Source organism: Podarcis pityusensis (assembly GCF_964106645.2).
Source record: "Podarcis pityusensis genome assembly, chromosome: 1".
Taxonomy (NCBI): Eukaryota; Metazoa; Chordata; class Lepidosauria; order Squamata; family Lacertidae; genus Podarcis; species Podarcis pityusensis.
In genome coordinates this window covers 21,962,428-21,976,044 of record NC_138028.1, presented here as the reverse complement: position 1 = coordinate 21,976,044, position 13,617 = coordinate 21,962,428, and the positions used below count along the sequence as shown (strand labels likewise).

The 13,617-nt window shown below is 41.3% G+C and overlaps 1 protein-coding gene across 2 annotated transcripts in view; it reads right to left on the bottom strand.

The window, feature by feature from the left end:
- The window catches only part of BTBD7 (BTB domain containing 7), an 80,449-nt gene that overhangs the window by 44,112 nt on the left and 22,720 nt on the right, over positions 1–13,617 (bottom strand). For both annotated transcript variants that reach the window (XR_013988480.1, XM_081013160.1), the window contains exons 2-3: positions 9,703–9,891; positions 2,092–3,171 (exon numbers count right to left, since the gene is read on the bottom strand). Coding sequence is in view for 1 of the 2 variants with exons in the window: in XM_081013160.1 (XP_080869286.1) it covers positions 2,092–3,171; positions 9,703–9,784 (1,162 nt within the window). In the remaining variant the exon portion in view is untranslated. The remainder of the gene's footprint in view (positions 1–2,091; positions 3,172–9,702; positions 9,892–13,617) is intronic.

Sequence of the window (13,617 nt, the reverse complement as noted above, 5' to 3'; positions counted from 1 at the left end):
CCGGGTTAGCAGAGTCTGTAACCTGAAGCGTATGTAACCTGAAGCATCTGTAACACAAGGTACTACTGTACAAAGTGCTTTTCACCACCACCACCACTGCTCAATCCACCCTCACCACAGAACACCCTCTTTCAAGTAGGATTTGAGTTGCTGCTCACATATTTTGGGTTGAATTCCTGAGCACTGGTCAACTATAACAAGCACATACTTGGAGTATGGCATAATTCCTAATCTGAGTTGTGTGTCTAACAAGAGTACTATCCAAACATTCTATACAGAGAACCCTACAGTCATGCATGAACATTGTAATCTCTGCAACTAAAATGAAGATTCCCCTCCTACATCACTCTTGTGCTATAGCATCAGATCCACTTCCAAAAACATTGTCCAACCTGATGGGGAACCTGTTGTAGCATGATTAAGTCCAAGAACCCTGGAACAGCAATTAACACTGCAATTCACAAGTGCTGTAAAGCAAATATTACCTTCATTTTTCCCCCATTGGCTTATAAAATTTCTTTAAACAGTATACTTTCAACAGGGAAATCCCTCACAAGCTTAAAAAGTTTTCTGATGTTCTAAATGTGAATAATTTGAAAGGGAATCATAACTGACATTGAATCTGCATTCCTGAGAATCTCCAGACAAGTTGGTAGATAATATTCAAAAACACGCAAGGATTTCTGTGAAGGGCTCATGTTTTTGAAATAAAAACAAGTCAGTCCTGATCTTACCCAACACTACTTCTTGGGCCCATGTAAAAAGAGGGGGGAGAAGAGTTTCCAGACTCCTAATTCTTGTTCGAAATAAAGTAATTTAGAAAGAACATGTCAAAAACCATCAAAGGAAGTGCTGTTTCCACACTGACAGAGCATGGTATGTGCAAGCCCTTGCACAAGTAGGTTTTTTTTTTAGAGTGCAATCCAATGCACATTTACTTGGAAGCAAATCCACTGTGTTCAGTGCAGCTTACTCCCAAGCACACATATTTAGGGTTTGTTTTGGACATAGTGTGCCTCTAAAGAGCTGCTAAATCACATGCTAAGCATGTAGAACTTCCCATGTTTAATCCCTGGTGTCTCTAGATCAGGGGTTGGCAAGGTTTACCTCGCCTGGGCTGGTTCACTCCAGCAGAGATCCCTCTGTGGGCCATGTGAGCGTGCGCACGATTTCCGGCATCTGCACATGTGCAGACGTGATTTCTGGCACTGTGGAAGTGAGTCCCCATGGTGCGTCGGTTTAGCGCAGTGCGCCGAGACTTGTTGAGTGGGCAGCTCGGTTTGGGGTGGCTCGTGGGCCGGTTAAATGACCCCTGTGGGCCGCTTGTGGCCCATGGACCTTAGGTTGCTGACCCCTGCTCTAGATAGAGCTGGGAAAACTCTTCCCTGAAACCCTGCAGAGCTGCTGCCAGTTAGTGCAGAAAATATAGAGTTAAATGGACCAATAGGCTGATTTGGTACAAGGTTGCTTCCCATCTTCCATCGGAGGCTGTCATGTACACATTAGGAATTGTTTAGTTGATTAGTCTTTTTATCAGTTGAAGAGCTCCAGTCAGGAAGCAGGCACCATTAAAACATATTTGTGAAATTACTTTAAAAACCTGGTGCCGTCTTGTAAGAGACAGTACCCCTCTGTCTTACACACATATACAAATAGCTCTTAAGTTGGTGCCTGCTGTGACACATGCATGCATGATCTAAATGCAAATAAATTATCCTTTTTTGATAGAAGTATTGTTTATCTTCAACTTTATACATATTAAGGCTGCTATCCTATGTACATTTATCTGGGAGCAAATCCCATTAAAGACAGAGCAAATTGCTTCCAAGTAAGAATGAACTTAGTTAATTAATTATACAAGCTTTAACTAAGATTCTTTTAATCAGTTGATAATTCCAATTTTGACAGCTTCACTCACAGAAGTCTAACCTTAGACATTTTTGCCTAGCTAGCGTGAGATGGCTATAAGCACAGTCTTCAATATGCGGAAACTACAGCCAAGAAAACTCTCTCAACAAGAGAGGAACTTAAAATTTGCATTCAGATTCAAGTAGGGCAACAGGTTCTGAAAGGTATAAAATTACTACATACCTTGCGCAAGCATATTGAACTCCAGGAAGAGAGCAATGTGGTAAAGTTCCATAGCTTCTTCAGCCCTTGTCATGTTTGGCTTTCCTGCTACAAGAGCCTGAACTTCGCTTAAACTCCCCACTGAGGGACTGCTGTGCAAAATAGATAGGTCCACCAAATCTGTGTACATACAGTTTAAAATCACTCTCACATATTTTTTTGGTATGATAGATTCATCCAGTATAATCCTTGTTGGAGTCCTTAGCGTTCGATCTGTGATTTCTTCACCGGTCCGTATTCTCCGCTGTAGTAGATGTCGAAAAAACGGGGACCGTGATGAAATTATAGCTTTGTGCGCTCTGAGCTCCTCATCTAAGCAGCTCTGACTTCCACCATAAGCTTCAACTAGTTCAGAGTCAGATGAAAAGCTGAGAACCACATCATAGTAACACATGTAGTCCAACAGCCCTCGCATATCAACATCTAAAGAATTTGGTGTTCCAAATTCTTCACTGAGCTGCATAAGGATGTCAACGTTTTGAAATCTCGAGTCCTCCATTCCAAATTCTCCTGTGTACAAGTAGTGTAACAATGCAGAAAACATGGGCAGGTCTATGCCAGCTGTGCTGATATCCATTATAATCTCTGCACCGTACTCCGGTGAAGAAGAAAGTAGGGTCTTAAAAAATGGGCACCTTGCAGCCAAAATTGCACGATGCACAGGGAAGCAAGTCTCTTGAAATATTAGATCTACATCCGTACAGTATTTGAACTCATACAGTTCAGCCATGTCTTTCTGCAACGTTCTGGCTTCTGGTCTTGCCAAACTAGCTTGTAGAGAAAGCTCTTTTAAGGCTAATGTTCCTTCATACTCTTCCACTAACGCATTGACATCTCTGACATCCCAGCCTGAGAGTAGCTCACGCATCTGCTTGGCATGGTCGGCAGACCGGCTAGACTTTCGGCGCTTAATAAACTTCTTTTTGAGGGTGGCAAGCCCAGAGCTTTTCTTTTTCTTGTCTTGAGGTTTCTCATGGCCATGGTCAAGGCTATACAGTTTGGATTCACAGCCATAGCCTTGATGAGAATAGGAGGATGTTCCTGAAACAAAAAGGAGAACGGTGTGTGGATCTAATACGGAAAACCCTGGAACACATGGTAGTTAAATGTGTGCAGCAAGCATCTTCTGTGCTTAAGATAATATTTTATTCTCCTGCTAATTGTGCTCTTTTAAAAGGTGCATTTTATATTTAACTTCCTTAAGTAATGTTTTCTTTTGAAATGTTAATTTTTTGTTAACTTTGCAGCATTAAATGTGCATTCTGTAGCTGACCTCCTTTGTAATGCTTTAGTCTGAAATCTTTAAGCCAATATTTTAGTTTCCTGTTGATTGTGTTGCTATGAATTTATGTTATATAAAGTGGTACAGAAATGAAATAAACAACAACAAATAGTAATAATAATAATAATAATAATAATGCTAGCAATTATACAATTATACTAAGTGATCTACATTATTAAGTGACTTACAGTAACAAATTGCCAAAACACAATAATAAAAACAAAAACCTTCTATAAAAGCACAAAGTAGAGCAAAAAAAGTGGACCAACCAAGTCAACAACCATGGACTCAAAAGCAGTAACACGCACAGGAATAATTTTACATTGGCAGTCATCAACTTGTCAGACCTAGGACCAACACTTAGCCCTAACCTGCAGTTACAGATGGGTAGCCGTGTTGGTCTGCCATAGTCGAAGTAAAAAATTCTTTCCTGTAGCACCTTAAAGACCAACTAAGTTAGTTCTTGGTATAAGCTTTCGTGTGCATGCACACTTCTTCAGATCTGAAGAAGTGTGCATGCACACGAAAGCTTATACCAAGAACTAACTTAGTTGGTCTTTAAGGTGCTACAGGAAAGAATTTTTTACCCTAACCTGCAGTACAGAGACACTTTTTAAACCACTGAATGTTCCCATTTCACTCTCATCAGATCCTCCTCCCCCTTTCTGCTTCTCTTAAAAAGAAAATAGCATTGGCAATGTTGTCCTGTCTTCAGTCAGAGGGGTACCAACCTATTGGTTAAAGACCAATGCCTTAGACAACAAGAAGATTGAGTTCCCTCCTTTTCACATCAGCTACAAAAAGGAGAACTGGCCTGAAACTATAATCATTTATCTGGAATATGTGACTAAGTGGAAAAATCCCACTTGCTTTCCTGTGGTTTCACTATTTTTATCTATTTTATGTCTGTTCATTATCCTGTTTCTGAGGACTATCCATGTTTGCTAGTCATATACGGTCTTCTGGAAAGCCAGTACAGTGAGATATCTTACAAAGGATACATTTTTTTTTATTTTAAAGCTAACTGCATCCTGCTTGCATCATTTATCACAGAGATAAGTGGCTCCACAGGACAGATCATTATTGGGATTGGCCTCGCAGGGCAAATTTGACAGGCAAGCAGGCAATCACATGCCATAACAGTGGTACCTCGGGTTAAGTACTTAATTCATTCCGGAGGTCTGTTCTTAACCTGAAACTGTTCTTAACCTGAAGCACCACTTTAGCTAATGGGGCCTCCTCCTGCAGCTGCGCCGCCGGAGCATGATTTCTGTTCTTATCCTGAAGCAAAGTTCTTAACCTGAAGCACTATTTCTGGGTTAGCGGAATCTGTAACCTGAAGCGTATGTAACCTGAAGTGTATGTAACCCGAGGAACCACTGTACAGTGGTACATAACTGCCAGGTGGGCACCGGTGCCCACCTCTCAATATCCCTTGCATGGGATTTCCATGCACCCTGGTTGTCTGGCTCGTGGGAACCTGCAACTGCTGCAAAGCTGTTTTGTTGATTGCAAAGGGATTGAAGACAGCTCCTGCAGTCCCATGTGAGCCTCTGGAGCCTGAAACAGAAGTGTGGGTAGGGCTGTCGGAAAGCCCTTTGCAAACTTGCTCTTGGAAGCAGTGCCCCCCCCTCCTTTTAACATCACTCAAGCAATGCTTAAAAGGAGGGAGACTGCTTCAAACAGCAAGTTTGCAAAGGCCTTTAAGACAATTCCCACATTTCCACTTGAGCCTGCGAAGACTCACACAGGAGCCTTAAGGCACTTTGCAGAACTGGTCTTTGTAGAAGTTCCATGCTTCTCCTTTAAGAGAGCATTGGTGGGGAGAAGAGAAAGAAGCCATGTACAGGCTCCTTTGTCTTCTCGCCTGCCCTCTTGCTTAAATGAGGACACAGGTGATGTAAGCTGATGGGCAGGTGGTTTGAGGAAAATGACTTTGTGGGACAAATTGGACTCCCCATCAGGTCAAAATATCAGCTTGCAGACCAATTCAGAACCTTCTTCTATGCACATAATCATCTGGGTAAGCCTAGCATCTAAAAATCTGAGGCTCATTCTTAAGAATGTTATGGTAAAGGTAAAGGAACCCCTGACCGTTAAGTCCAGTTGTGGACGACTCTGGGGTTGCGGCGCTCATCTCGCTTTACTGGCCGAGGGAGGTAGCACCTAACAATGTGAAATGTTTGTAGTCCCATGACAGACATAGAAAGCACTTCTGTCTTAAACTGTTTGTACCTCAAGGCAAACTGATGCCTGTTTACGTAACGATATCTATATCTGATTAAATTGATGCCATGCAAAGGTACCTCATTGTAATGGCTCTAGGGGTTGCTCGTGCGTAAGCAGGTGCCTATCTCCCCGGCTGGGTGCCAACACCTGGCTGGGTTGCCAAAGTGAACCTTTTCTGTCCGGACAGCCACTCACCCGTGGCTGACTCAATCGCTGGCAGAATCCGTGAGTGGGCGTTTCTGAAACTTCTTCCAGCAAAGAAGTTCTTTGATGCCTAGTCTCCTCTTTGCGCGGAAGCCTTCTGCGCAGGGAGGGCGTGGGCAACGGAGGACCCCTACTCTCCCCGCTGGTCCCAGGCAAGGAGTAATGAGACCGCCTCGCCACTTCCCCCAGCTGCCCCCCTTCTCCACTGGTGCTACGCTGATTCTCTTCCTCAGAAGATGGGCTGCTCCTCCCGATCCCTGGACACTCTCTGGAATCCCTCTGGCTTTCGCTCTCCCCCTCCAGTACTGATGGCAGTTCCCTGACACTCATGCAAAGGTTTCATTCAACTTCTATATTCCTTTTCACTCTCTTGTGCTTTTGCATAAGTATCATATACTTGGCCCAAGTATAACACAGAGTTTTAATCCACTAGCAAATACTACTTTTCTTAGCTGCCACCGCCTTATGGTGTCTTGGATAGGCCACAAAACAAAAACAGAAGGCATGAGAAGCAAGGCCTCTGGCCCTGTCTCATCTAACCAAATTTCTGAGCTCTCTTGCTGATCTGGGCATGAAGCCAAGTGCATAATCAAGCAGTCTTAAGATGACTGTGTTAACAACATAGGTGAAATCTAATACTGATAACCAGTCAGTAAGAACTCTTTAAAATAAATAGATTATATTAGATTGAAGTACATAGGAACAACATAAAAACCCCCTCACTTAGACAAAATCCTTCCTCTGGTGGATTGGATACTACTACTGAGCAGGAGATATATGCTTGCAAGTTCCAATACGTTAATTTTTCTAAACTATTTCAAATATGGAGCAACCAAAAGGTGCCTGGCTCATGGGATCAAAAAAGAAAGCACCCTCCCCCATGATACACTCTGTTTAAAACAAACTGTAGCTGACATGACAAAATTGTTGCTCCACCCCTACAAAATGAACCAATAATTATTGCTAGGGGGAGGTCATGTGAAACGCCAATCAAGACTAGGCAAGTCAGGGATGACATCATATGCAATCAAGTCTCCTGAAGCTTGTCCTGCAGCAGCTATTACCATTTAAATGGATGAGTCCAGGACAGAACATGTTTAGAGGATGCCCTGCCAGGTAACAAATTAACATATAACAAATCAACATTTCCACCTGGGAGGTCCAGGAGGATAGGTCAGCTGTGTGACAAAGAGGATTAGATTGTTAGGTTACACTAATCTGCAAACTTTATGATGGAGGGTGTGCTGAATCTCGGCAACATTACATTATGTTGCAACAGTTTCATTGTTTCACAGAAGGCATGAAACAAATCTGCTTTGCTTACGTATAAAATCCTACATAGATATGCTTGTTCCATTTTAATTAAGCAACTCAACAACAATTCTTACATTTCCACAGAACTATACTTTTGGGACTGTCCTGAAATCCATTTTAAAGATGCTCTGCAAGTTCATTATAATTACTTTCAGTACCCTCTTAATATGGATTTGCGTTCAGACTCTTCCCTGTTCAATTCCACAAGTTGGCTGTAGCTTTCTAAAGGAAAGCTTGAAAAAGAAGCCCAACCCTGCCTTGTCCCTGCTACACACACCTGGGGCCATTTTACCATGGATCCTAAAAGGCAGTTCAAACAAAAAAGATCTAACATGACTTTCAAAAAATGCTCCAGAGAAAAGTGAACAAAAACCAGGCTTGCTGCAAGTTGGAAATATTCAAGTAGTAATTGAGGCTTCAAGGGAAGCCTCCAAAGGACTTAGGGTTAATTAATACCCAAGATTTACCTTGAGCAAGGACAATCTTGCTATTAAGTCTGATGGGCTAACAATGAGACGTTATTTTAATAGTGTACTTATTCCAAGTTTGTGCCAGAGGCAAAACCTGACAAAATCATGGAGTTCAAACACCAAACTTGCAGGAAGCCTAGTTTTTAATTCTGAAATCTGCAGTCTCCTACCTGTTTCCAGCCCCACAGTGTTGGGGGGTGGAAACTCATTTTTGTTAAGTGCGTTCTCCTTATCTGATCTGGCCTTTTATTTTGTGGCAGCCGAGAGAAAAATTTTATCCATGAGAAACTGACTTGCATAACACTTTGAACTTTAGAACAACTTCCACATGCCACAGCCGAGCAAATTGTATTTTAAGGGGTAGCTGATTGCCTAATAAAGCTAAAGTGACCCTTGTTCACTCCTATTACTAATGCACATATACTTTACTTACAGTGGGACTTGGGATTGTGCCAGCCCACCCTGCTGCTTGCTTATGAGTCTAGATGTAACATGCATGTGGAACCTACAACAATAAAATGATATATCTCCAGGATCAAAAATCTGTAATCTGTGGTTGTATCCAATGCCATCTAAGTGAGGACACAAGTGCAAGGGGAATTTCCTGCCCCTAGACAGGAGACTCACAGCAAAATATTTGGATGTGGGGCAGAAGGTTGCTTGTGGGAGAAACTGAAAATCAGGTCGAGGCAGCACCATTAACACACTGTTGAAACTGGTAGAAGGGCAAGATGAAAACTAGATTCCCAGAAGAAACAAGGAACGAGGTAAAAAACAACAACACAGATCCAGTTTTGACATAACAATAAGCACTGGATTATTGTTACATGCATAAGCCTTTGTCTCATGCATCCCATGTTCTCCTTTGGCATAGCCTTAAGGAGACTGGGAATTTTTACTGCTGATTTCAATTAGCCACAGTTTAGCATTATGGCCACATTCTAAACTGTGGTTGGTCTTAACTATGGTTAGTTGGAACAAGATAGCTGCATAACCCATGTCTTGAAGCTGGCGTGTTTCAGCTAACCATACTTAAGAAGGCCAATGGGTTTGTTAGGCTTCAGACATCACAACAAGTGTAGCTGGTTTAAAAGAGATGTGAAAACTTCCATACACTTTCCTGCTGCACCTGAGGGGAGGAGCTAGTGAGGGAGTCTGGGAGAGGCTAGGCATGCTCTCTTGACATTGAGACCATTGTCACCTTGTATGCACACTTTTTGATTTTGCCATCCAGGGAGTCTGAAAAAGTACTACAATGCATTTAACTCAAGGTAAGTATTCCAAATGTTATAATTACAAAGTACATCCAAAACAGATAAAAACACATTTTGCCATGGTAGTTACCAATTATGAACATATTAGACCAGTTCTTTTTCACCTTGGTTGCCTCCAGATTGAGTTCTGGGGCCAAATCAAAGTCATGTTTTTTACTTATTAAACCTGCATGTATATATATACCTAACATCATCAATGAATGCCCTTTGTCAAATGCCTCTTAATCCTATTTAGAGATTGGCTGTACAAGCAGAGAATCTTCACTACTGTGCCCCCCCCCCCATTATAGGATGCTCTCCCTAACCCTACATTAAAAAAAAAATCAGTGCCTAATACTTTGCACAGCCTTGATGAGGTTTTGATGTTTGATGGTTGAATAACCTCAATTTAGTGCCGAAAAGAATTTTAATCTCTGCTGGTTGGATGCATGTTTTAACCTTATAAGACTGTTATTTTGCTTTTATGTCAGTGGATATGCTTAGAGTTACATTGTACTGCCCTGGTTGTTGGCTTTTAGTGTTTTCTTGAGTCTATTTATGATTTTGTTAAGTCCTTTTATTTGCTCATTGCTCAGAGAACATTGTTACAGAATGACTCATAAATGTAATAAATGGAAATTGTGTGAACCCACAAAGTTCACTGTATCCTACTATCTTAGATCTATATAACTTGCTAGTCTTTCTTTCTTTCTTTCTTTCTTTCTTTCTTTCTTTCTTTCTTTCTCTTTCTCCTTTTTTACAGATATCACAAGAAAACCTATGCCCTGGAAATTAAAACTTAAAGACAGGAGAAACTTACCTATGAATGTCTGTTGTGCCTGAGAATTTCCCCCTACCCTTGGGGAACACGAATGAGGGTAGTTCGAAGCATTAGCACCCATTTTCTTCAGTCACTCAGGCATTCCACTTGCTGGCTCATCAGCACACAGTTCCATAATCCATTATAAAACTTCAAGACATGGCTCAGGTAGGTTCTTTGCCTCCATTTCTGAACAAAAAATAATAATAGTCATAATCACTGCTGTCTTCCCAAGTACACAGCTGTACTTAATACTGTACTTAATTCAGTAAGAGAGCATTCATTATGACAAATGCCTGGGTGAGAAAAACACATTTAGAATGCAAAAGCAAAATCAGTAGTGCTGCTACAGTTTAAGAGATTGGTAGCCCAATGTTATGCATGTTTGCATGGAAGTAAATCCCACTGTATTCAGTGGGGAATAGTGCAGCTTTAAAATGTTTAAAATGTTTTCACACATTACATTTAAACCACAGCAGTTTAAATAAATGCAAAATCTGTGGTAGCCAATATGGACATTTTCAAGACAATCCTATTTCCCAGCTCAATGGATGACCTTAGGTCAGCCACTATTTCCATCAGCTTAACCCAACACGGGATTGCCATGCACGATCTTAAGTACTTTGGAGAAAAGTTGGGTTCCATGTTCAAAATTAGCCAGGTGCTTTTTGCTACCGGTGTGGGTCCAATTGCAAATACATGGAGATTTCTGGGTGCCAGGTTAGCGACCACAGTTTAAAAACCTCTGCCTTACTCCATAGTTAATACCATTTCCATTTCCACTGTGTGTGTTTCTCCTTCTTGCATACTGGGACAAGTACATTGTTGTAAGAGCAAGCTACAGTCAAGCAATGTAGTTGAGACCATAGAATGATGGAATTGTAGCATTGGAAGGGATCACAAGGGTCATTTAATCCAACCACCTGGTGAATAGATATTCTGTTGGGGCAACCACAACCTAGATTCAAGATGCTCTTTGGCACCTAGTTTATATACACCTGAGTTTCTAACTGGTTGGGTTATAAAGGCAATAAAGTGCTGTATACGAGGGACCAGTTCTTACCACACACTTTCCTTGTGCTGAAAATATGCCATCATCTAATACCAAGTTATCTGTTCAACTCAGGCCCTCCTGGGCCTTTGATGATGCTATCCCAGCTTTAATTGTTGTTTAGATGTACATTTTTATATTCTTAATGACATTTGAGAAAAAATCACTTCCTATAAATGTTTCAGATGTGCAGGTATAGTGGTTTTATGCAACTCATGAGCACACAAAAAGTGCTGTTGAAAATCTATCTATCTATCTATCTATCTATCTATCTATCTATCACCCATCCTTCACCCCAAAGTCCAGGGCAGGTTTCAACATTAAAAACCATTAAAAAAAAAACTTGCACCCATATAAATAAGAGGGTCCTAAAAATATACACCTTCGGGACAAATATTGGACTACTGTAATCTGCTCTATAGGGGGCAGCAGCTCCTAGGCTTTGATCAAAAGCTGCAACTGGTGCCAAATGCTGGGGCCAAGAAGGCTGTTAGTACACTATACCCTTGGGTTCAAATCTGCATGACGAGGTGAGCTCCTATTGCTCTGTCCCATTGCTCTGCTAGCAGTTCAAAAGCACACCGGTGCAAGTAGATAAATAGGTATCCGCTGTGGTGGGAAGATAAACAGCGTTTCCGTGCGCTTTGGCACTCATCACGGTGTCCCGTTGCCCCAGAAGCGGTTTAGTCATGCTGGTCACATGACACAGAAAGCTGTCTGTGGAGAAACACTGGCTCCCTCGGCCTAAAGCGAGATGAGCGCTGCACCCCATAGTCCAGGGGTCCTTTGCCTTTTTTACCTTTACCCTTTTTTGATTGGCAGTTTGCACTGGTTGCCAATTTGCTTGTGAACCAAGTTTACGGTTCTGGTATTGACTTATAAATCTCAAAATAACTTAAGACCCCATTATCTAAGGCAATGCATTATCCCACCTGAACCTGCCAAGCCACTCAAATCTTCAGAGGGACCCCTCCTGGAAGTGCCTCAGCCTGCTCTACTTGACCAGGCATCAACAAGGAAAAGGGCTCTCTCAGGCAGGCACCTCGGTAAGATATTTCTGATGGCAATTAAAAACACTTTTGTTCACCTAGGAATTTGTGGATTGGGAATTGCTGGCTCTATTTATTGTGCTTGTGCAACTTATTTGGTATATTCTGTTTTGTTTTAACCTAACTTTGTTGATCAACCTGTATGCTGCTTTGGTAAACCACATGAAAAGCAGTACAGAAGTATTTTCAGAAATAAAATAAAGAGTAGAGATGCGTGTGGTTGTAAGTCAATGTAACTGAGTTGTGATATGTATACCTACAAAATGAGACGTGCTGCATGTAGGATCTTGTATGTGAAGCAATGGAGGCACTCCCTTCCCTGTAGCGCTTTTGAGTCTAACAAAAAACTGGGTGTGTGAGAGTGAGTAAAATAGCAGACAGATCTTGAGATACTGTGCTGCTCTGGCCACATGACCCCAGTAACCCAAGCCATGCATATGGGCAAGCAGGAACTCTCTTTGACAAAGGGTCACCATTTTTTGTTGGGTCCTGTCTGCAAAGAAAGACAGTTACAGCCATCTACTCAGGTTCAATTAAAACAGACTGTGGTCAGCAATGCTGTGAAGGGGACAAGATCAAATGGACTTGTTCCAGAAAAACATGTTTTACCTTTCTCAAATTGCAACATACCGTACTGCATCATAAGCAGTGCATTATGCCTCCACAACCACAGGGGCCAATCTTTTTTTCTTATCTGTGGGGTACATTTGGCTGAAATGAAACCATTCCTTTTACAAATTAACAGTTCTGCATGAATCTCAAGGGAAATTCCTATAAGATCATGATTCGCTGGAACTTGACCCAACTAGCATGAGCAAAAAACACCCAGCAATAAGCAACCGGTGTTGAAAATGTAAAACTTTCACATGATTGGGAATGCGCAATAATTAAAATATTTTGGGAGCCTGCACTAACAGAAATAAAGAACATCCTTTGTCAGCGCTCCACAGAGACCCTTTTGCAACAGTATCCGGATACTGCAAAAGACTAATTTCAAAAGACAACCAAGAAACAATAACATCAGCAAAAATGGAAAGTGGAAAAATTCCCTACGCTGTCAATAAATTCCAGGCTCTCCAGAGTTTAGGAAATGGGTTATATGTCTAAGCTTGTAAACTTAAAAGAGAAGGAAGGCAGATAGAAGACAACTTCTTTGTATTTTATTGGAATAACGAAGGGCAAGAACAAACAAATGCATATACAGTAAATTGTTAGGAGACGTTTTGAAACATGAAACTTTGCTTTTATAGCAGATTTTCATTTACTCTTTCACTCTAAATGACTGACAAGAGTGCAAACAAAGTATCTTAACATATATACCTCAATTTACACAACTGATACTTATCAGTTATAAATAGGGTCAGTTTAGTATCTAATACATTAAATTATTTAAGATTAAGTACAGTATTGTCTCATGTACAGATAATTTATATAATACTATTTTATGAATATTCTTTTTCTTTGATCTTTCTGAATAACAAATAAAAACATACTTCTTTCCTAGGGCAGATTTAGAACTGAGTCCTGGCATTGTGCAATTTTCATTTTTATGGCTCCACCATGAGGGTTTGCTTCTGATGAAACACCACAAACAGACAGGAAGTAATAATATTGGAAGCTGCCTTATATCAGGACAGTCTATTTGTCCACCTAGCTGAGTATTCTCTACTGTGACTGACAGCAACTCTCCAGGGTTTCAAGAGGAGGTCTTTCCGATCAGCTGATACTTTTAACTGCAGGTGCCAGGGTCTGAAGTTGAGACCTTGTGCAGGCACAGCGTGTGTGCACCACTGAGCTATTCCACACACTTAACTA